Here is a 25,774-nt window from a genome sequence, read left to right on the forward strand (position 1 = left end):
CAGTCATAGCAAAGCATTGGGGGTTTGAAGGTTGGGTCACTGCCTTAGAACAGTCATTGCAAAGCATGTTGGTTTGAAGGTTGGGTTACTGCCTTAGAACAGTCATAGCAAAGCATTTGGGGTTTGAAGGTTGGGTCACTGCCTTGGAACAGTCATAGCAAAGCATTGGGGTTTGAAGGTTGGATCACTGCCTTAGAACAGACATTGCAAAGCATGGTGGTTTGAAGGTTGGGTCACTGCCTTAGAACAGTCATTGCAAAGCATGGGCGGTTTGAAGGATGGGTCACTGCCTTAGAACATTCATTGCAAAGCATGGGGGTTTGAAGGTTGGGTCACTGCCTTAGAACAGTCATACCAAAGCATTGGGGGTTTGAAGGATGGGTCACTGCCTTAGAACAGTCATTGCAAAGCATTGGGGGTTTGAAGGTTGGGTCACTGCCTTGGAACAGTCATAGCAAAGCATTGGGGGTTTGAAGGTCGGGTCACTGCCTTTGAACAGACATTGCAAATCATGGTGGTTTGAAGGTAATGTCACTCCCCTAGAACAGATATTGCAAAATGTTGGGGTTTGAAGGTTGGGGCACTGCCTTGAAACAGTCATAGCAAAGCCTTGGGGGTTTGAAGGTTGGGTGACTGCCTTAGAACAGTCATTACAAAGCATGGTGGTTTGAAGGTAGGGTCACTGCCTTAGAACAGTCATTGCAAAGCATGGGGGTTGAAGGTTGGGTCACTGCCTTAGAACAGTCATAGCAAAGCATTGGGGGTTTGAAGGTTGGCTCACTGCCTTGGAACAGACAAAGCAAAGCATGGGGGTTTGAATGTTGGGTCACTGCCTTAGAACAGTCATAGCAAAGCATTGGGGGTTTAAAGGTTGGGTCACTGCCTTTGAAAAGTCATTGCAAAGCATGGTGGTTTGAAGGTTGGGTTACTGCCATAGAACAGTCATAGCAAAGCATGGGGGTTGAAGGTTGGGTCACTGCCTTGGAACAGTTATAGCAAAGCATTTGGGGTTTGAAGGTTGGGTCACTGCCTTGGAACAGTAATAGCAAGGCATTGGGGTTTTGAAAGTTGGGTCACTGCCATAGAACAGTCATAGCAAAGCATGGGGGGTTCAAGGTTGGGTCACTGCCTTGGAACAGTCATAGCAAAGCATTCGGGGTTTGAAGGTTGGGTCACTACCTTTGAACAGTAATAGCAAAGCATTGCGGTTTTGAAAGTTGGGTCACTGCCTAAGAACAGTCATTGCAAAACATTGGTGTTTTGAAGGTTGGGTCACTGCCTTAGAACAGTCATTGCAAAGCATTGGTGGTTTGAACGTTGGGTGACTGCATTACATCAGTCATTGTAAAGCATGGGGGTTTGAAGGTTGGGTCACTGCCTTAGAACAATGATAGCAAAGCATTTTAGGTTTGAAGGTTGGGTCACTGCCTTAGGACAGTAATAGCAAAGCATGGGGGTTTGAAGGTATTTCACTGCCTTAGAACAGTCATTGCAAAGCATTGGGGGTTTGAAGGTTGGGTCACTGCCTTGGAACAGTCATAGCAAAGCATTGGGGGTTTGAAGGTTTGGTCACTGCCTTTGAACAGACATTGCAAATCATGGTGGTTTGAAGGTAATGTCACTCCCCTAGAACAGATATTGCAAAATGTTGGGGTTTGAAGGTTGGGGCACTGCCTTGAAACACTCATAGCAAAGCCTTGTGTTTTGAAGGTTGGGTGACTGCCTTAGAACAGTCATTACAAAGCATGGTGGTTTGAAAGTTGGGTCACTGCCTTAGAACAGTCATTGCAAAGCATGGGGGTTTGAAGGTTGGGTCACTGCCTTAGAACAGTCATAGCAAAGCATTGGGGGTTTTAAGGTTGGCTCACTGCCTTGGAACAGACAAAGCAAAGCATGGGGGTTTGAATGTTGGGTCACTGCCTTAGAACAGTCATAGCAAAGCATTGGGGGTTTAAAGGTTGGGTCACAGCCTTAGAAAAGTCATTGCAAAGCATGGTGGTTTGAAGGTTGGGTTACTGCCATAGAACAGTCATAGCAAAGCATTGGGGGTTGATGGTTGGGTCACTGCCTTGGAACATTCATAGCAAAGCATGGGTGGTTGAAGGTTGGGTCACTGCCTTGGAACAGTAATAGCAAAGCATTGGGGTTTTGAAGGTTGGGTCACTGCCATAGAACAGTCATAGCAAAGCATGGAGGTAGAAGTTGGGTCACTGCCTTGGAACAGTCATAGCAAAGCATTCGGGTTTTGAAGGTTGGGTCACTGCCTTGGAACAGTAATAGCAAAGCATTGAGGTTTTGAAAGTTGGGTCACTGCCTTAGAACAGTCATTGCAAAACATTGGTGTTTTGAAGGTTGAGTCACTGCCTTAGAACAGTCATTGCAAAACATTGGTGGTTTGAAGGTTGGGTCACTACCTTAGAACAGTCATTGCAAAGCATTGGTGGTTTTAAGGTTCGCTCACTACCTTAGAACAGTCATTATAAAGCATGGTGGTTTGAAGGTTGGGTAACTGCCTTAGAACAGTCATTGCAAAACATTGGAGGTTTGAAGGTTGGCTCACTACCTAAGAACAATCATTGCAAAGCATTGGTGGTTTAAAGGATGGGTTACAACCTAACAACAGTCATCGCAAAGCATTAGGGTTTAATGGTTGGGTTGCTGCCTTTAAGCAGTTATTTCAAATCATGCTGATTTGAAGGTTGGGTCACTGCATAAAAACTGTCTTTGCAAAGAATGCTGGTTTGAAGTTTGGGTCACTACTTAAGAACAGTCATTGCAAAGCATGGAGGTTTGAAAGTGGGGTCACTGCATTGGAACAGTAATTGAAAAGCATGGGGATTTGAAGGTTTGATTAGTGCCTTGGAACAGTCATAACAAGGCATGGTCGTTAAAATGTTGGGTCACTGCCTTAGAACAGAAATTGCAAAGCATTGTGGTTTGATGGTTGGGTCACTACCTTAGACCATTAATTGCAAAGCATGGTTTTTATGCCCCCCTTCGAAGAAGAGGGGGTATATTGCTTTGCTCATGTCTGTCTGTCTGTCTGTCGGTCGGTCGGTCGGTCCATCCACCAGGTGGTTGTCAGACGAGAACATAAGAACACTTGGGCCAAGGATCATGAAACTTCATAGGTACATTGATCATGACTCGCAGATGACCCCTATTGATTTTTAGGTCACTAGGTCAAAGTTCAAGGTCACGGTGACTCGAAAAAGTAAAATGGTTTTTGAATGATAACTCAAGAAAGCATACGCGGCCAACAGGGCACACTCTGAACAATATTTCTGAAGCAACTTGTCTGTAATCCTAAATCTATAATTATCAGTCCAATGAAACATCATCCTTTTAGTAAATTACTGTGGATCAGTAAAAATATTATCAGAATATGAGATTTTTTGTATATTTTGTATATTAAATATTGTGTTAATGTTTAATTTTGTTGATTAATATAAATATAAGCAGGACAGGTGAGGTAATACACTATTATATCTTTCTTATATACAGGGGAAACAAATGCAATAAGTTTTTGTTACAGCATTTGCCTCCCTTGTAATATATTTAAATTTTACCAAATGTAAGGCTAACTGCATTTTTGTAATGCATTGTATCAATAACCACCACCGCCGCCACCACCGCCGCCGCCGCCGCCGCCGCCGCCGCCGCCGCCGCCGCCACCACCACCACCACCACCACCACCACCACCACCACCACCACCACCACCACCACCACCACCACCACCACCACCACCACCACCACCACAGTTGTTAACAGTGACAACGTATTCACACAATGGCTGCTACTACAACTTATAGCCCATATAGGGGGGCATGCATGTTTTACAAACAGCCCTTGTTTGAAGGTTGCGGCAATGGCTTGGGACAGTCATAACAAAGCATGGTGGTTTGAAGGATGGGTCACTGCCTAAGAACAGTCATTGTCAAGCTTTGTTGGATTGAAGGTTGTGTCATTTCCTTAGACCATTAATTGTAAAGCAAGGTTTTTTTTGAAGGTTGAGTCAATGGTTTGGGACAGTCATAACAAAGCATGGTGGTTTGAATGTTGGGTCACTGCCGAAGAACAGTCAATGCAAATCATGGTGGTTTGATGGTTGGGTCACTACCTTGGAAAAGTCACTGCAAAGCATGGTTGTTTGAAGGTTGGATCACTGCCTTAGAACAGTCACTGCAAAGTATGTGAGTTTGAAGGGTGGGTCACTGCCTCAGAACAGTCACTGCAAAGTATGGGGATTTGAAGATTGGGTCTCTGCCTTAGAACAGTCATTGCAAAGCATTCGGGGTTTGAAGGTTGGGTCAATGCCTTAGAACAGTCACTGCAAAGTAAGGGGGTTTGAAGGTTGGGTCACTGCCTTAGAACAGTCATTGCAAAGCATGGTGATTAGAAGGTTGGATCTCTGAATTAGAACAGTCACTGCAAAGCATGGGGGTTTGAATGTTGAGTCACTACCTTAGAACTGTCATGGCAAAACATGGTGGTTTGAAGTTTGAGTCTCTGAGTTAAAGGGGCCTTTTCACAGATTTTGGCATTTTTTAACTTATTCATTAAATGCTTTATATCGATAAATGTAAACATTGGATCGTAACAGCTCCAGTAAAAAATCAAGAATAAAATTTAAAAAAGGAAAAGAACATTGCCCGGTCCAGGTTTCGAACCAGTGACCCCTGGAGTTCTGCCAGAGTCCTGAAGTAAAAACGCCTTAGCCTACTGAGCTATTCCGCCGAGTACACATACTTGACGTATTTTATACCTTATATAAGCAATCTTCGTAGTTTCACAAAATTTAACGACAAAAACAGAACTCTCCAAATTATTCAATCGTTTCGCGTTGCAACGCTTTATAATTTTTAGGTTTTAAAATCGTCAAAAGATGCATATAATGGCTATATTAGACCATGGTAAATGTTCAGTATTACTGTTTCCTCACAAATATCATAACTAAAACGAAAATTTGCGAATCTGAAACAACTTTTTTCAATTTTGTCAATTTACCAAAGCGTGAAAAGATCCCTTTAAAACAGTCATTGCAAAACATGGTGGTTTAAAGTTTAGGTCACTACCTTACAACAGTCATTGCAAAGCATGGTGATTTGAATGTTGGGTCACTACCTTAGAACAGACATAGCAAAGCATAGGGGTTTGAATGTTGGGTCACTACCTTAGAACAGTCATTGCAAAGCATGGGGGTTTGAATGTTGGGTCACTACCTTAGAACAGTCATAGCAAAGCATGGGGGTTTGAATGTTGGGTCACTTCCTTAGAGCAGTCATTACAAAGCATGGGGTTTGAATGTTGGGTCACTGCCTTAGAACAGTCATTGCGAAGCATGTGGGGTTGAATGTTGGGTAACTACCTAAGAACAGTCATTGCAAAGCATGGGGGGTTTAAAGGTTGGGTCACTACCTTAGAACAGTCATTACAAAGCATGGTTGTTTGAAGGTTGGGTCACAGCCTTAGAACAGTCATTGCAAAGCATGGTGGTTTAAAGGTTGGGTCACTACCTTAGAACAGTCATTGGAAAGCATGGTGGTTTGAAGGTTGGGTCACCGCCTTAGAACAGTCATTGCAAATCATAGGGGTTTGAAGGGTGAGTCACTACCATATAACAGTTTTTGCAAAGCATGGTGGTTTGAAGGTTGGGTAACTACCTTAGAACAGTCATTGCAAAGCATGTTGGTTTAAATGTTGGGTCAATACCTTAGAACAGTCATTGCAAAGCATAGGGTTGGGTCACGACCTTGGATCAGTTTGGGGTTAAAAGGATTGAATGGCTAGCCTAGCTCAGAATTTATCACAAAACATACACATGCTGTAAATCATCTTAGGAAGAAGCCCTATTTATTTTTTCAAAATTCCACATTTCATATCTTGGTTGCATTTTGGTTTGTTCCATTGAAACTTGAATGGTAACATTAAACCGCAGTTCCTTGTATTAAACATTTTTTTTTTTTTGCTGAGTACGTATTAAAAAAATCATCTTCACATATTGCATTGACTACATTGATCTTACTAGAACATCATTATTTCTCTGAAAGTTTGAACATTAATAAGCTCTAATGAATTGTACCAAACTAAATATACTACTACAAACAGCAAATCAGTTTTGGAATAATCATTTTAAGACCAGAGTATATTTGTGACCAAAAAAAAGTTTCAAAATGTTGAGTTTAAGACATGGACATATGATCTTCTTTTTAATTGATTTCAGACGTTTATGACATATTGTAGAAGTTCATTTATATATCTTATTCACCGGAAATCACATGAGTAAACAGTATTGTGTTAATAGTTTGAATTGTGGAAAAAATCTGTGAATGCATTTTATTTCCTATAGTCATGAAAACGGCTATTTTTTCTGATTTTGTTGTTAGATTAAAAAGGATTGTGATAACTTCAAATAATTGTTTCATTCATGTCAATCATATATTTTGCTATGAACAGAAAGAAAACTTCAAATTAACTATTCATCAAAGCAATTTCTTAAAATGTGAAAGATATTTGTCAGGTCATTATGATTTGTATTTCTTTTAATGCATCCAGGCATCAATATATGCGTCTTGTTCTGAGAAAACTGGGCTTAATTCATGTGCGTAAAGTGTCGTCCCAGATTAGCCTGTGCGGACTGCAACATTTTCCGCTTTAATGGTATTTTTAGTTTCAAGGAAGTCCCTCCTTACCGAAAATCAAGTTTAAGCGGAAAGTGTCCTCCCTGATTAGCCTGTGCGGACTGCACATGAATTAAGCCCAGTTTTCACAGACCAAGACACATATGCAGGAGTCTATGATTTGCTTGTCTGTCGGTTTATTTGTCAGTCTGGTAGTAGTTCATTCAAGAATAATGTCGGTTTATTTGTCAGTCTGGTAGTAGTTTATTCAAGAATAATGTCGGTTTATTTGTCAGTCTGGTAGTAGTTCATACAAGATTAATGTCGGTTTATTTGTCAGTCTGGTAGTAGTTCATACAAGATTAATGTCGGTTTATTTGTCAGTTTGGTAGTAGTTCATACACAATTAATTTTGGTTTATTTGTCAGTCTGGTAGTAGTTAATGTCGGTTTATTTGTCAGTCTGGTAGTAGTTCATACAAGATTAATGTTGGTTTATTTGTCAGTCTGGTAGTAGTTCATACAAGATTAATGCCGGTTTATTTGTCAGTCTGGTAGTAGTTCATACAAGATTAGTGTCGGTTTATTTGTCAGTCTTGTAGTAGTTCATACAAGATTAATGTTGGTTTATTTGACAGTCTAGTAGTTGTTCAAACAAGATTAAAATGAAATCAATCGTTTCGAATGATATCAACAATGCGTTATACAAATCTTTGATACTTGCATGGATTTTAAAAAAATGCTATCAAAATGCCTGAATCACCATCACCTCATTTCAACCTTGTATTGTTCCTGGTTTTGGACTAAGACTAATTCAGAAGGTCAAAAAACTTGGTTAATCCTAATTGTCTTTATTAAACTAAGCATCTTTGTTTATTTTTTTTTATGTAAAAATCAACAACAATCAGAGAAAATTACAGTTTAAACAGGGCTTGGCAACACATTATCATATTTAACAAAATTAAAAAATATATATATTGACTACTTTTTCATTCTGTTTATCGTCAGTTCATCTACAGACTGTTGTGTATCAGAAGAAAGTATGTTACAGGTAGGGGGGGGGGGACATTTTACTAAGAATATAATTTACTTAACAAATATGTGATAAAAAAATAAGTTAATGTGAATGATATTAGTTTAGTGTATACAGTGTTAAGTATTAATTGTTCAATATGTATAGTGTTTTTGTTTTGTGAAGATTTCCTTCTTTACATAGATGTAAAATATGGAAATAGGTTTAATGATATGTTTGGTCTGCACTTGGCTTTTACATGCAGATCTCAATTGAATGATTATATGTATTTGGAGCTTTAATAGTGTAATGTCTATGTTAGCCCAAATGTACCACCACTTCCTAGTAAATGCTTTGGACAAGAAATGAATTTAATTTTCATCAACATCTTATAAAGCAAGGTTCATGAAGATTTAAATAAAAGTACTTATAATTGTGTTCAGTCATATATAGCAAAGAGGTGTATTGCTGTGCCGTTCTGTGTGTCTAAGTGATGTCTAAGAGTTGTTTGTCTAAGTAAAGATATTGATTTATTGATCTATTTGGTGTTATTTACACACATGGGAAAACAAAATTGGCAAGCTCAATCCTTGAATGTAAAGTAATCCTATTGAAATTTATTTTTGTGTGATTATGTGTTGTTTTTTTTGCACTCTGCATAGCATTAGGACATATATGGTAAACTTAACACTCCAAACCTTGGTCACAACAGTGCATGCATTAAACCAAACAAGCATGTTTTTCATGAAGTTGACCATTGAAAAAATGTGTTAATCCAACCAGGCATGGGCAAAACTGCTACCATGTGCTTAACTATTTATTGATGAGACAATGTGCTAATCAGATTTCTGGTCAATTATCAGATTTAGTTTTGTGTCATATGCACATTTTCCTTGATATTTACTCACCTAAAAAATGCATGAGAAGGCATATTACTCGTATTATACTGGTACTTACAAAAGTGTTAGACCGGCTAGGAATAAATCAGACAATTTTTCACTTAGGAAAGGAGATAGGGTGGGGAACAGTTACTATAAAAATTATTCTCAACTTGTTCGAAAGGAAGGCGGTAAAGGGAGTGGCCATTACCGTGGGAAGAAGGTGTACAGTAATTCGTCTGTTTACAGGGGGTGCCAGAGGATGCAGGGACAGGACGTGTATGGGTCGACGATACACGCGAGTTACGGCCCCGTTGGACATCAGAAGCAGCATCAGGGTGAGTCTTGTTTTTACAGATTTTTAAGATTTATGTTGTGGAAATATTTTATTGTTTCAGTGTCATCAGTTTTGCATTTATAATGTGATTAAATGTGTGTCAGAATTTTGAACAACTATTAGCACCAAGTTTGACAAAGCCCAAGAGTGGACATTATCAGAAGCAGAAGAAAGGTTAATTTTGTAAAATATCAATTGTGGTCTAAGATTGAAAATGCCACCCAAAAGCATGTTTTTATTTCAAGCAAGTCTTTTAGTAATATTAGCATTGTTTATAACTTGGTAATTATCAGTACAATAGATGGATGCAATCTATAGAATATAATAGACTCAGAATGCATGCAAACATTGACACCAACTTACATGGTGACAACTTTAGCTCTACAATGTAAAGACTGTGTTATTTGTTATTCCCCATAACCAGAGGATGTGTCGCATACATTTGGGCCTCGCTCTGTGAAAAGGGGGTTTAATGCATATGGATTTTTTCGTTTGAAGGAATGCTCTTCTTGACAAAAGTCCAGTTTTAGTGGAAAGTGCTGTCCCTGATGAGCCTGTGAAGACTGTACAGGCTAATCAGGGACTACTTTTTACACACATGCACTAAACCCCCTTGACACAGAGTGCGGCTCATTTCTTTTTCCCCTATGTGAAAGGTCAAGGTTACAATTCAAAGTCAAAGGAAAATTGTATAAATATTTGAGTTTCTTGTGTTGCTTTCATTGATTTACCAACCATGACAAGCATATGCTTTGGGGTATATTGTCACACTGTGTGATACACCTTGTTAATCATATAACCAATCGGCAACCCATGAAATTAGTATGGATGGGTAAAAACTTCACGACCCCAAGTTTTAATAAACAAAATTAGTTTGATTTAATCGTTTGTGACTGGATGTTACACTCTCCTAAAATTTACTTCTAAAAACTATGCATCAATTAATAATGGCTGTCCTCTCTTTTTCAGGATATCATTATCATGAGAAAGGAAACAGTTACAACACCAATGTCAACCGGAACAATGTGAGTCCCACGAGGACTCGACCTCACTCACAGACATACAGAAAACTGCAATCTGCAGATCAGCAGAAGACAATAAATTTTCCCGCCTCAAACCAGCAAACCTCTGATAATCCAGCCTTTAACCAGCACATGTCAATATATCCATCTTCAAATCAGCAGACGTCAAATTATCCAACTTTGAATCAGCAGACGCCAAATTGTATGGATGAACACTTGCAGACACCCAATATTTCTAGCCAATTCATTGAAGATCATCCAGGGGAGTTAAACCTGTTGGATACTCTTCTAAATGGAGGCACAAATTGTGTTGCTACTGAAGAGGATCCCAATAACGGGTTGCAGTCCCTTGTGAAGAAGTTCACTCAGGAAAACAAGTCCAGTCGGCAGGTACAAGCCCAAGATATAAGTCAGGAATATGCATGTTGTTTTTATTAGGCTAACATAAGATTATATCTCTGGAAAGGGAGGCTATTCAGATAAAATACTTTTGTGTTTTTTGTTTGTTTCCAATATTGCTATAGCACATTATCATCTGAAAGCAAAAACACTTATTTTATGATTCTGAGTAATTTTGTACATTAAAAAGTATTCAAGAACAGTAAGAAGTATTGAATTATTTATCTGGCATACATTTTCTATACTGCAATTCTTGATATTCCTAATTTTAAGCTCGGCTGTTTTCGAAAAAAAAAACGAGGTATTGTCTTAGCCAGCTCGTCGTGTCCGTCGTCGTGTAGTGTCCGTCGTCGTTCGCGTCGTGCTAAAACCTTAACATTTTGTCAAGGTTTTGAACATTGGCTCTAAAATCAAAGTGCTTCAACCTACAACTTTGAAACTTCATATGTAGCTGCACCTTGATGAGTTCTACATGCCACAACCATTTTTGGGCCACTAGGTCAAAGGTCAAGGTCACTGTGACTCTAAAAAAAATAAAATATAATTCTGACAAGTTTTAATTTATTAGCTCATCTATTTTTTGAAAAAAAAAAATGAGCTATTGTCATCACCTTGGTTTCGGCTTCGTCGTCGGTGTCGGCGTCGGTGTCGGCGTCGGCTTCCGGTTAAGTTTTTCGTTTAGGTACACTTTTCTCATTAAGTATCAATGCTATTGCATTCAAACTTGGTACACTTACTTACTATCACGAGGGGACTGGGCAGGGAAAGTTAGATAATTTTGGCTTGCATTTTGACAGAATAATGTGCTCTTTTTATACTTAGAAAATTGAAAATTTTGGTTAAGTTTTGTGTTTAGGTCCACTTTTTTCCTAAAGTATCAAAGCCATTGCTTTCATACTTGCAACACTTACTAACTATTGTAGGGTGACTGTGCAGGCAAAGTTATGTAACTCTAACTGGCATTTTGACGGAATAATGTGCCCTTTTTATACTTAGAAAATTGAAAATTTGGTTAAGTTTTGTGTTGAGGTCCACTTTTTCCTAAAGTATCAAAGCCATTGCTTTCATACTTGCAACACTTACTATCGTAAGGGGACTGTGCAGGCAAAGTTATGTAACTGACTGGCATTTTAACAGAATTATGGGCCCTTTATACTTGAAAATTTGGTTAAGTTTTTGTGTTTTGGTCCACTTTACCCCTAAAGTATCATAGATATTGCTTTCATACTTGGAACACTCGCAAACTATCATAAGGGGACAGTAAAGGACAAGTTGCATAACTATGGTTGTCATTTTTACCGAATAATGGCCCTTTTTTGACTTAGTGACTTTGAATATATGGTTACATTTTGTGTTAAGTTTCACTTTACTTCTAAAGTATCAAGGCTATTGCTTTTAAACTTTAAATACTTTCATGCTATCATGAGGGTTCTGTACCTGGCAAGTTGAATTTTACCTTGACCTTTGAATGACCTTGACTCTCAAGGTCAAATTATTATATATTATATTATACCCACCCCCACCCCCAAAAAATATTTTTTTGCCCCCGGTAGGGTGGCATATAGCAGTTGAACTGTCCGTCAGTATGTCAGTCAGTCTGTCTGTCAGTCCGAAAAGAACTTTAACATTGGCCATAACGTTTTCACTTTTGAAGATAGCAACTTGATATTTGGCATGCATGTGTATCTGGAGCTGCACATTTTGAGTGGTGAAAGGTCAAGGTCATCCTTCAAGGTCAAATGTCAAATATATGGCGTCTGTCCGTCCGAAAACTTTAACATTGTCCATAACTTTTTTAATATTGAAGATAGCAACTTGATATTTGGCATGCATGTGTATCTCATGAGGCTGCACATTTTGATTGGTGGAAGTTCAAGGTCAAGGTCATCCTTTAAGGTCATCCTTCAAGGTCAAAAAAATATATAATTCAATCAAAGCGGCGTTCTCATGAAGCTGCACATTATGAGTGGTGGAAGTTCAAGGTCATCCTTCAAGGTCAAGGTCATCCTTCAAGGTCAAAGGACAAAAAACTAATAAAAAATTTCAAAGCGGCATTATCATGAAGCTGCACAATTAGAGTGGTGGAAGTTCAAGGTCAAGGTCATTCTATAAGGTCAAGGTCATCCTTCAAGGTCAAAGGTCAAAAACAAAATCAAAGTGGCGTTATCATGAAGCTGCACATTTTGAGTGGTGTAGGTTCAAGGTCAAGGTCATCCTTCAAGGTCATGGTCATCCTTCAAGGTCAAAGGTCAAACTAAATAAAAATAAAATCAATGCGGCGTTATCATTAAGCTGCACATTTTGAGTGGTGGAAGTTCAAGGTCAAGGTCATCCTTCAAGGTCAAAAAAAAAAGAGTAAAATATTCAAAGGGGCGTTCTCACAAAGCTGCACATTTTGAGTGGTGGAAGTTCAAGGTTAAGGTCATCCTTTAAGGTCAAGGTCATCCTTCAAGGTCAAAGGTAAAAAAAAATACATATTCAAAGCGGCGTTCTCATGAAGCTGCACATTTTGAGTGGTGGAAGTTCAAGGTCATTCTTCAAGGTCAAGGTCAAGGTCATCCTGAAAGGTCAAAGGTAAAAAAAAAAAAAATCAAAGCGGCGTTATCAAGAAGCTGCACATTTTGAGTGGTGGAAGTTCAAGGTCATCCTTCAAGGTCAAGGTCATCCTTCAAGGTCAAAGGTCAAAGAAATATTTCAAAGCAGCCTCATAAAGCTGCATATTTTGACTGGTGGAAGTTCAAGGTCAAGGTCATCCGTCAAGGTCAAAGGTAAAAAAAAAGAAGAAGAATTTCAAAGCGTCGCAATAGGGGGCATTGTGTTTCTGACAAACACATCACTTGTTTTTTCATACATGGTTAAAAAACACAAATAATTATTTTTATTATTTTATTTTTGAAATACCGTCCAACCATCCCACCCAAGAATCCCCCCCCCCCAAAAATAATATTTTTTTGCATTTTTTTTTGCATTTTTGGAAGATAATGTAATAAATGACCACACCCCAACACTATACACCCCTCTCCACTCCACCCCTCCATCCTTTGTGATTGAAATTGAGATAGGTCCTTACACCTTTAAAAAGAAAAATAGATGAGCGGTCTGCACCCGCAAGGCGGTGCTCTTGTTAAAAACTGCATCTGCAGCTGAGGGCGGCACCTGTTATGCGGTGCTCTTGTTTATTTTTAAGACTTTTATTACCATAAAATTTTACCCCTAGGTCAATGACATCCTAAGGAATGTTTATCATATCTTGCCATTATGTCCAGTATTCTATGAATTTCCGTAAAATCATATCCAAAGGTGAAAATTTATCAAGGCATTCAAATTTTGCACAACATTTTCAGTTGTTGATGCTACAACAACAACTCTATCAGGAGGAGCAAACACCTATAGGTGGCAGCAGCTCAACACAGTTCTACACACACTACTCACGCTACCAGCAACCACCTGCCGGTGGTTACTATGACAACAGCCAGAGCCAGTGGCAGCAGACTGCGTACCCCACACAGAATGGATATTGTGAGTTTGAAGTTTATGTATTTCAGCTGCATTGTGTAAATAATAAAATAAAATAAATCGTACAAACACGTCACTTTTGTTTATTTAAATGTCTTAAGTACTAAACATGTTTCGGCCATAGCCTTCATCAATACAATTTTTTTAGCTGCATTGTGTAGGATTCCTTTGGCATGTTGAGACATTTAAGTCTGGAAATAGGACAAAATAAATACTTATAAATTTGCATTAATTTAAGTGAATATGACACTTGTTAAAGCCATTGTCTTTTTTATGTGTTGCAAATTAATAATGTTTCTGCTTAGTAACTTAAATTTGTCCCAGCAGGGCATGATTTTGTAGAAATATTGCCCTTGATTTTAGAAGTTAGCAGTATACACTTTCAAAACATTTTTTTCAAGACTTCAATCTTTTAGCTCTACTGGCCGAAGGCGTGGTTTTTCGATGAGCGTGCTACGTTCGACTTTTTCTCGGAAAGTTTTTATCCGTTTTTTTTCAAACTTGTTCAGTGTCTTTATATTAATGAGGACTCGAACCCTATTAAAAATGGGTTACATCAGAGAAAAAGTCCAGAATTATCTCCCCTTGAATTTGAGAAAATTGTGAAATAAGGCTTGTTTACGCAATAAAGTCCACAGTTTTCATCCAATTATTTTCCAAATTGCACAGTGTCTTTATCTGAATGATGAGTCAAACCCTATCAAAAATGAGCAATATCGGAGTTATAAGTCCAGAATTATCTCCCCTTGAATTAGAGAAAAAAAATGAAAATTCATTTTTTTTATGTGATAAAGTCCATAATTTTCATCCAATTCTTGGCAAACTTGCAAAGTGTCTTTGTATCAATGAGGACTCAAACCCTTTTTATGACCCCCTTCAAAGGGTTTGCAAATGTCAGTCGGTCCGTCAATCCACCAGATGGTTTCTGGATGATAACTGTAGAACGCTAAGGCCTAGGATCATGAAACGTCATAGGTACATTGATCATGACTGGCAGATGACCCCTATTGATTTTCAGGTCACTAGGTCAAAGGTCATGGTCACAGTGACTCGAAATAGTAAAATGGTTTCCGGATGATAACTCAAGAATGCTTACGCCTAGGATCATGAAACTTTAAAGGTACATTGATCATGACTAGCAAATGTCCCCTATTGATTTTCAGGTCACTAGGTCAAAGGTCAAGGTCACAGTGACTCGAAACAGTAAAATGGTTTCTGGATGATAACTCAAGAACACTTACGCCAAGGATCATGAAACTTCATAGGTACATTGATCATGACTGGCAGATGACCCCTATTGATTTTCAGGTCACTAGGTCAAAGGTCAAGGTCACAGTGACTCGAAACAGTAAAATGGTTTCAGGATGATAACTCAAGAATGCTTGCGCCTAGGATCATGAAACTTAATAGGTACATTGATAATGACTGGCAGATGACCCCTATAGATTTTCAGGTCACTAGGTCAAAGGTCAAGGTCACAGTGACTTGAAATAGTAAAATGGTTTCCGGATGATAACTCAAGAATGCTTACGCCTAGGATCATGAAACTTCATAGGTACATTGATCATGACTGGCAGATGACCCCTATTAATTTTCAGGTCACTATGTCAAAGGTCAAAGTCACAGTGACTCATAACAGTAAAATGGTTTCCTGATTATAACTTCAGAATAATAAGGCCTAGGATCATGAAACTGCATAGGTACATTGATCATGACTGGCAGATGACCTCTATGGATTTTCAGGTCAAAGGTCAAGGTCACAGTGACAAAAAACGTATTCACACAAGAGCTGCCACTACAACTGACAGCCCATATGGGGGGCATGCACGTTTTACAAACAGCCCTTGTTTAAAAAGAGCAATATCGAAGCAATAAGTCCAGAATTACTTCCCCTTGAATATGAGAATATTTTGAAATCCTGCTTGTTTACACAATTAATTTCACAGTTTTCATCCAATTATTTCCAAATTTGCACAGTATCTTTATATCAATCAGGACTTGAACCCTATTGAATATGAGCAGTATCGGAGAAATAAGTACACAATCTCCCATTGAATTTGAGAAAATTCTCCTTGTTGGCGATTAAGTACACAGTTTCCATCTTATTCTTTCCAAACTTGCACAGTGTTTATAGCAGTAGAGCGATTCAGGCCCTCATGGGCCTCTTGTTTTATTTCCTTTTACTAAGAATGGACCATAGCAAACTGTTCTGGTTCCTTCTTCCCCTGCAACAATTGTTTGTTCCGCAGATGACAACTACACCAACAACTGCCAGTCACAGACGCAGGTGCCGCCTTACAGAGGATTTCAACCAATCAGATCCGCCTCGCCCAGCGAGAGTTCCCAGTGTAGCTCCATGTCGCCATGTGACTTCAACTCTGAAGAGTATCCAGGCGCTGTAGACTTGCTCATCAGTAACTTAGATTACAACATCAGCCCACGAGAATGGAAACATATTCTCACCACAAACTTCCATTCTCACATTAAGGTAAATGTGTGTGAGTGTGTGTGTGTGTGGGGGGGGGGGGTATGGTGATATGGGGTTGGGGTTTGTAACAAGAAGGAAAGCAAATATCAGCGGAACATTACACATAAGGCGTACCCAGTTTGCCATGGCATACCTTGACTACAATTTGAGGTATCGAGGCAAAACATCATACATTGTAGTTATAAATGTTGAATTGTTGGGAAACCAGTTCTTAAAACTGTACTGCCCATGTTCTCTGACATAGTGGTTGTGGTGTTTTTAGCTCGACTTTTATATATGAAATATATATAGTGGAGCTATCCTACTCATCCCCGGCGTCAGCGTTAGCGTGCAAATGTTAAAGTTTGTGTACCACCCCAAATATTTCCTATGTCCCTTGACATATTGCTTTCATATTTTGCATACTTCTTAACCAACATGACCCCAACCTATAAACAAGAGCAGACAACTGTATCAAGCATTTTGTAAAAATTATGGCCCTTTTTCCACTTAGAATATGCATATTATTGATAAGTTATGTTAAAGTTTGCGTACCACCTTAAATATTTTCAATGTCCCTTGACCTATTGCTTTTATATTTTGCATACTTCTTTACAAACATGACCCCAACCTATAAACAAGAGCAGACAACTGTATCAAGCATTTTGAAATCATTATGGCCCTTTTATCACTTAGATTTTCTATGTAAAAGTTTGCGTACCACCTCAAATATTTTCTATGTCCCTTGACATATTGCTTTTATATTTTGCATACTAATTAACCAACATGACCCCAACCTATAAACAAGAGCAGACAACTGTATCAAGCATTTTGTAGGAATTATGGTCCTTTTTTGTCTTTGTTACTTTGAATATTTGGTTAAATTTTGTGTTTAGATCCGCTTTTCTTCTTAAGTATAAAGGCTATTGCTTTCAAACTTCAAATACTTTCATACTATCATGATGTAACTGTACCTGGCAAGTTGAATTTGACCTTTGAATGACCTTGACTCTCAAGGTCAAATTAATAAATTTTGCTTAAATTGCCATAACGTCTTTATTTAAGATCAGATTTGATTCATACTTTGACAAAACAACACTTACCTGACATACCACAATGGACTCCACCCAAACTATCCCCCACGCCCCACCCCAGAATCCCCCCTCAAAAAAAAAAAATTATAAAAAAATAAAAAAAAATATTTTTCCTTTTTTCTTTTTTTTGAAAGATCATCTATTTAATGACCACCCAACCACATTATACCCCCCTCTCCATGATGGCTTACGTTATACTGTCAAGCACTCGAATAGTCGAGCGCGCTGTCCTCTGACATCTCTTGTTTTTTCAGACATGACAAGATTTCTAATTAAATTTTACAAAATGTATTGGTTAAAAAAGTGAATTTCTAATTTCTTGAAATTGACATGTTCCTTGTTGTAATTAATGAATGATCGTCTTTTAGTTTACATATTTTGCATAACTATAACAGATTTTCAACTTCAAAAATGTCTTTGTGGTCAATACTAATAGGTGACTGACAGAAAATGTACATTTTACTATATAAGCTGAAGAATAGATAAGCCCACTGTCTCTGGACAGCTGTTGTTAGATTTTCATGTCATAGATTGTATTGATATTCTTACTGTAAACAACATGGGATAACACCCTCCTACACACTTGAAATTCAAATCATTGTTGATTGATCACTACAAAATGATAAATTTGATATTATTAACCAGGTTTTCCGAAGGAAAAAACTGGTTATTAGATTGGCGAATGCGGGCGGGCTGGCTGGCTGGCTGGCTGGCGGGCGGGCGGAACAAGCTTGTCCGGGCCATAACTATGTCGTTCATTGTCAGATTTTAAAATCATTTGGCACATTTGTTCACCATCATTGGACGGTGTGTCGCACGAAAGAATCACGTCAATATCTCCAATGTCAAGGTCGCCACAACTAAAAATATATTTTTTTTAAAAACAAACTTACAAAGGGGGTTAATTTTGTTTGTTCATTTCAAAAGTTCAGTTTGAGTTTTCTCCCTTTATCAGATTTTTTTTTCACAATGAAAACCTGGTTTTGTGACAATTTTGTCCCTTGTTTCTGAGTAATATAAAGATGATTTACTTCATAGTAGAATGAAGTTAAGGCAAGTTGCATTGTATGTGGACAATATACCCACTAATGTTAAAAACCCAAAAACATTTGTTTGAAATATCCTTTTATGTCCAAGTATGTACATTATGATAGTTTCATTCTTCTTTTTTCACACAAAAGATCATTTCAATAAAGAGGTATACTTTCCGTATTTTAGATTCTGTTCATAGACGTGTTCCTTCAACCAGACAACACGTCACTAGGAGTGGTAAAAGTAGGAAGTATTGATGAGGCACGCTTTGCAATTTCACAGTTCCATCGCAAGAAAATTGGCTACAAGAGGATACATGTCACTCTTAGAACCGATGAAACCACTAACACGGCTTCAACCATTCGGTATTGTGCAAATTTATTATCTTGTGCAATGTTAACATATACATTATATTTTAAGCCCCTAATGAGAAATTGTAAATGTTAAATGATGCTGATATTTTATTTTCACTTAAATCAATATTTTTGTAGGTAACAGCAGACATCTCTTGTGTCATAATTATTAACCTTTTAATATCTTATGTATCTTTTTAAGGTATTTATTTCTTTGAATTAGAATCAATGTACATGACAATATACATTGAACACATTAATGTATATAAAAAAGTATGAAGTAAACCTGATTTGTTTTGTTTTATATGTCGTAATTTGGTTGACATCAAGCCAAAGTGGGTCTAATGCCATATTCTGCCAACTTTCGGTTTTGTACACTCCGGTCAGGAGCTACTCTCAACTCTTATGAGATTACAAAACTGGGCATGACTTTATAACAGACAAAAAAGTTCCTTACGAGTCTGTTTAGATGTGCAGGCTGATCTTGAGCTACGCTAGCTGCATATGGCATTAGACCCATTTTTGCATGATGCGGGTCATATAATGAGTGAAATTTGAATCTCATGTATTTATTTTCAGGTCAGAGGCTATCGCCTTGTTATCAGAGGCCAAGGATAATGTGCTGCCATTATTCAAATTTATCGAGCTCTTCAGTAAGAGGTAATGAATGTATGATGGTAACCACTGCACTCATAATGGCATGATGGCATGAGAGGACAAATTTATACTCGGACAGCTAAGCAATGATTTGTGGAATGATAAATTAAAATCTTCATGGATATTTATATCTGGCTTGATTATTTTCCTTTAAACGTTTTGCAGAATGAATCAATTCATCGAGAAATTTTATCGTTGATGTATTAAAGCATGTTCCAAACTTTTTATGAAAGGACTGGTGGAGGTTATTGTTAATTTCTTAACTACTTGAAATGCACATTTTATGGCTCTTTTGACAGTATTTTTATGGCCTGATTGATACATGAATATGATTCTGAATGTTCAAATTATCTAGTAGCATTATTTTCATAGACTTATCAATTTTATTATGCAGGTTTAATTGCGGAGTTTGAAGAATTTTTATGGTTAAGAATATTTTATTTACTCATATTTAATCACTCAGTAGCATGTTTAAATAGCGATTTATGATGTTTTGCAAGTTACATGGCTTTTTTAGCAGTATTTCATAATACAATTCTGCAGGTTTGAAGGCTTAGTTGTAAATAACTTTTGTAGCCTGTTTAATTACATTATTCCGATTAATTGCTCTGTGAGTAGTATTTAATAGCATAATTTATTAGTGATTAATTACACACTACAGGTTTTATCACTTAGTTGGAAGACTTTTCATGGCATATTTAAATAATGGTTACTTATGATCTGCAGGTTAAATAGCTCGGTTAGCAGAATTTTTATCTCTTGATTTCTTATATGCTGCAGGTTTAATCGCTCAGTAAGCGTGTCAGAACTCTACAAGATGAAGGACACAATTGAGATTAATGAGAAGGGTGGGGCCGGGCGCATGATCCACCTTGCCCCGGGGCTGAAAAAGGCCTCACCTACCGAGAAAACTTCAGAGAATTCGGAGGTGTGTGTGTATGTGTGTGCTGAGAAAAGCCTTATTCATATATCTGGATGCCATTTTTAAGTATATAAGCCACTTACTGGGGAAACTGGGCTTAATGCATTGGGTTAGGTGTTAAATTAGATTAGGGACATTACTTTTTGCTTTTATGTAATTTTTCTAAAGGAAGTCTCTTTTAAATAATTTTTTAGTATAGTTTAAAATGTTTGTCCCTGATTAGCCTGGACTAACCAGGCTTATTTGGGAAGATACTTTACACATATGCATTTAGGGAAGATACTTTACACATATGCATTTAGGGAAGATACTTTACACATATGCATTTAGGGAAGATACTTTACACATATGAATTTAGGGAAGATACTTTACACATATGCATTTAGGGAAGATACTTTACACATATGCATTTAGGGAAGATACTTTACACATATGCATTTAGGGAAGATACTTTACACATATGAATTTAGGGAAGATACTTTACACATATGCATTTAGGGAAGATACTCTACACATATGAATTTAGGGAAGATACTTTACACATATGAATTTAGGGAAGATACTTTACACATATGCATTTAGGGAAGATACTTTACACATATGCATTTAGGGAAGATACTCTACACATATGAATTTAGGGAAGATACTTTACACATATGAATTTAGGGAAGATACTCTACACATATGAATTTAGGGAAGATACTTTACACATATGCATTTAGGGAAGATACTCTACACATATGCATTTAGGGAAGATACTTTACACATATGCATTTAGGGAAGATACTTTACACATATGCATTTAGGGAAGATACTTTACACATATGAGTTTAGGGAAGATACTTTACACATATGCATTTAGGGAAGATACTTTACACATATGCATTTAGGGAAGATACTTTACACATATGCATTTAGGGAAGATACTTTACACATATGAATTTAGGGAAGATACTTTACACATATGCATTTAGGGAAGATACTCTACACATATGAATTTAGGGAAGATACTTTACACATATGAATTTAGGGAAGATACTTTACACATATGCATTTAGGGAAGATACTTTACACATATGCATTTAGGGAAGATACTCTACACATATGAATTTAGGGAAGATACTTTACACATATGAATTTAGGGAAGATACTCTACACATATGAATTTAGGGAAGATACTTTACACATATGCATTTAGGGAAGATACTCTACACATATGCATTTAGGGAAGATACTTTACACATATGCATTTAGGGAAGATACTTTACACATATGCATTTAGCCCAGATTTTTTCAGAATAAGGCTCATATACTTCTTTTACTTTTGAAGTGCAAAACACATCTTTAATGTTTGTACACTTTTTACGCCTCAATACTGAACAAATGATGATAGGGATTGTTCTTATATCCGTCCGTGAAAGATTAAATATATTTTACTATAAGTGTAGCTCGAACACCTTGCTAGAAACTCTTTGATACTTACTCCATTGTTGCTTAGCCTTACCTCACTTTTACATAAACCTAATTTGGACTACTTGGTTAAGTACCATTAAGTCGCGCACAAACAAAACTTGGTACTGAACTGACATTGACCATGCATCGTACACTACGTCAAGCGCGATTTCTGCCATACACCGCACACCCACCGTGGACAATGTTTTGTGAGCGTGAAAAATCAACATGATCTGAAGGTGTTTCCATGATGATAGATCGCGTCGACAGTGGCTGAACACCACGGGCGATACGGGAAATTGATCTCACGGTGGACCACCGCGGCCTCGGTGGTTCGCGGTGAAATACAGGTAAATGTGAATGAACATGTATATTTCAATATTGCAGACCGTATAATTTTTGCAAAGTTCTAGAATGTTTTGTTACAATTGTATGTACATTTGTATACATTGTAACTTGATTGTTAACAATCATCATTATTTTCTATTGTTTACCCTCGTTCCAGAATCATTTGACATGTCGTACATCGAGCATGATGTACTTTATGTTTTGTTTCTACAGTTTCTGCGTGAAGATTTACTTATAGTTTATTGAAAGAATTGTTTGTTTTTGTTAAAATTTCCGACAGAAGTGAGAAGATGCGTTCAAATACCATCTGTTCTGTTATGTGTAAATGGATGTAAACAACAAATTCTCCATTTTATTCAATTGAGTAAATTCATGTAGACATCAAATTCTCCATTTCATTCGATATAGTAAATGGATGTAGACATCACATTCTCCATCATTATTTCGTAAGAAAACAAGCGTTTTATTTGTATTGTAATACAGCACATGTACAATAAATAGACATTCATATACATGTATAACAAAATCATATTTATAACATAATCAGTATTTAAATGCATGTTTATAATATTAATAACAAAAAACTCGTCAGTGTTGTTACTATGATCATTATTTTCCGAAAACCATATTCTTGGTTGTATCTGAAATATAAGAGTAAAACAGTTTTAAAAAAGCTAAATGTGGAATAATGACTCGTTTAATTCACAGCGATTTCTTAACAACACTTTTTATTGATACTTTATAAATTTGATATACATTGTATTTGCTCAATGCACAACATTATTGTAACACAACAAGTAAATCAATATTTACCATAATATAACGATTTCTTTTTTTACGTTATTTTACATACAGTGTATGTTTCAAAATGAACTTGTTATTGAACAAAGAACAGGTATACAAATAGTCACTCACCAACATGACAACTGATCTTTTCGCATGACTATGATATTAAAATATCGCGGAATTTAATACTTACTTCGGATGTCTCGAATTTGTACATGTACATTTATGCGATCCAATACATGTAACAAAAGAAACAGGAAATCACAAAAATAGTCTGATATCAAATTACATGTACATGTAATATGTATGTATGTAATTATTGGCGAGCTATATATTTACACAAACTAGCAAGGGTTTTCGAAAGGTTAACAAAAAAAATTCTTTAATTAAGAACAACAAGGGAAACTTCATGCAGAACAATTGCAACAAAACCTGAAGCATGAAACGCAAACTATACTCACGCTCGATGTAAGACATGTCAATGATTCTGTAAAGAGGGCAAACACGAGAGAAAAGAGATGAACATTCGGTGATTTTATTATGAAGTGCATGTAATACATGTACATACAAAGTTTTAAAAAACAACATTATACGATCTGCAATGTGAATGAACATGTACATTTCAATATTGCAGACCGTACATTTGTATCATGTTGTTGATGCACATGTATTTCACCGCGAACCACCAAGACCGTGGTGGTCCACCGCGATCCCAGTGGTCCATCGTGAGATCAATTTCCCGATAACGCCGAGACTGACACCGCCATTCGCCACAGCAAAATTATCGTGTTCAATGGTGTATCGCGGTGAGATAGTAATTGTCCACTTTGGGTTGAATCACGTTGATGAGTGGTGGATGGCAGAAATCGCGCTAGACGTAGTGTAGTTGGTTGTGACCATTCCCTATTCAACCATATCATTCAATCTAAAACTGTGATCTTGACATAGTTAGGATTGATATACGTATTTTGAGGCTTTTTAGTCGATTAAAATGTTAAATTTAATGAAAGACCTTTCTTATTACATTTATTTTTTAAAGCCTTCATTGCCAACTCTTAGATACTGATGATAACCTGAACAGACTGTGAGTTACTTGCAGGCTATTCTGGTTTTAGGCTGTTTGCACATTACCAATTTCACGTTGCTTCTGAGTGGGAAACGGTTAAACCACAAGGTGCATAAATATTTATCAAACACTGATTCTTGTTAAATTCTATCTTCAGTATGTTGTCTTATGTCCAAGTATGCAAGAAATGTGATTCTTGTTAAATTCTATATTGTCTTATGTCCAACTTATTATGTCTTCTGCAATCCAAGAACTTTTGGCCGTTTCCTATACACAGAAGCCATCAATGTGTTCCCTATGAACATTTCTTAATGCCTAAATGCAGATAATTTAACATATTAACCTGATAAGAAACCACATTCTAAAATTGCAGTCAAAACTCGTTCCGAAGGTATTTTCATGTTAACCCATTTATGCCTAGCATCTAGAAAAGATGCCTTGGCAAACAGCGTAGACCCAGATGAGACGCTGCATGATGCGGCTTCTCATCAGGGTCTGCGCTGTTTGCTTAAAGGAATTTCTGTATGAATATAGAAATAAATATACTAGACATCCCTAATTTTTGACATAAATTGATCCAATTTAGAAGGATGGGAGAGTCCACCAGGCATAAATGGGTTAATTTATACATGAAGGTCCAAGAGATCACTGAGCATGTGGTCTGCAAGTACCACTGTCCGGAGGGCAGCTTCATGTATGCAGAGGCCATAAACACGTGCATCCTACCCAGTGTGAAGGTACAGCTGAAGACTTTCGCACCACAGGTCCACTCACTGCTCATGACCCACGATGGAGACATTCCTTTGATGAGGTTTGGAAATAGTTTGAATGCACTTTCCATTACAATGTCCAAACAGGCTTGCTTGGCTTGTTTACGAAATTCCAAATATTTGTAGTGAATTTTTCTTTATAAATACCTGTACAGATGATGTAAAATAATTTAAATTGACTTGTTAACAGATGTTGGCATTATTTAAAAGTTTGCTATTAATAGCTTGTACCGGGTAACTGATAGATTTTAACACTGGAACTAAATAACTGATATAATAACAAGTAAATAACTCAAGAAAGATAAAAAAATAGCATGGCAAGGATTTGTATCTGAGCCTTTTGGGTTAAAAGCCTTTTAGCCTTAACCTGTCTGTCTTTTGGATGGTTATATTATAGCCTTCATTTACCTTCAACTATGACACGTTTTTTCTTGTCTGGGTTTCAAAGCCTGATTCAGTGGGCAGATTTGTAACACTTATTAATTGATCACTCCATATGATTTTGTTACCATGGAAATATTTTCCTGTTCCAATTCTGTTACAATTTTTTTCATGTTCCAGTTTTCCCGCCTGCTTCAGCGCAGAGGTAGCACAGCTAGTGTACGTGTATGAGGGCGGCGTGGCACTAGAACATGTGCTCAGCTGTGTCCCGGGCGTGCAGATCTCAGTGTCCAACACTGGCTTCAAGAAGGTCATCTGGGCAGAGAACCGGCCTCCAGGATCCCCAGGTTGGCTCTTAAACTAAAACGTTGAAATTTCGTTTTTGCCAATATTGTACAATAATCTGTAATATTGTAACAAAATAAGACTGGTTCTTGGAAAGCTACGCTCAATGCATATGCATAAAGTGTTATCCCAGATAAGCCTGTGCATTCTGCACATGTTAACCAGGGACGCTCTTATAGATTTTTTTTGTTTAAATGATGTCTTTAAAAAAAAATGCAGATAAGACGTTAAGTGTCGTCCCTGATTTGCCGACTGCACAGGCTAATCTGGGATGACACTTTACCAAAATGCATTATTCTTAGTTTTCACAGAACAAGG

The 25,774-nt window shown here is 37.3% G+C and overlaps 1 protein-coding gene across 5 annotated transcripts in view; it reads left to right on the top strand.

The window, feature by feature from the left end:
• Nucleotides 1–25,774, top strand: part of LOC127868469 (meiosis regulator and mRNA stability factor 1-like) — a 105,976-nt gene that overhangs the window by 58,731 nt on the left and 21,471 nt on the right. For all 5 annotated transcript variants that reach the window (XM_052410273.1, XM_052410274.1, XM_052410275.1 and 2 more), the window contains 9 exons: nt 8,759–8,847; nt 9,816–10,258; nt 13,612–13,786; nt 16,033–16,271; nt 18,563–18,741; nt 19,309–19,389; nt 20,167–20,314; nt 24,596–24,771; nt 25,292–25,458. In XM_052410273.1, the coding sequence (XP_052266233.1) occupies nt 8,759–8,847; nt 9,816–10,258; nt 13,612–13,786; nt 16,033–16,271; nt 18,563–18,741; nt 19,309–19,389; nt 20,167–20,314; nt 24,596–24,771; nt 25,292–25,458 (1,697 nt within the window). The remainder of the gene's footprint in view (nt 1–8,758; nt 8,848–9,815; nt 10,259–13,611; nt 13,787–16,032; nt 16,272–18,562; nt 18,742–19,308; nt 19,390–20,166; nt 20,315–24,595; nt 24,772–25,291; nt 25,459–25,774) is intronic.

This window comes from Dreissena polymorpha, chromosome 2, assembly GCF_020536995.1.
Source record: "Dreissena polymorpha isolate Duluth1 chromosome 2, UMN_Dpol_1.0, whole genome shotgun sequence".
Taxonomy (NCBI): domain Eukaryota; kingdom Metazoa; phylum Mollusca; class Bivalvia; order Myida; family Dreissenidae; genus Dreissena; species Dreissena polymorpha.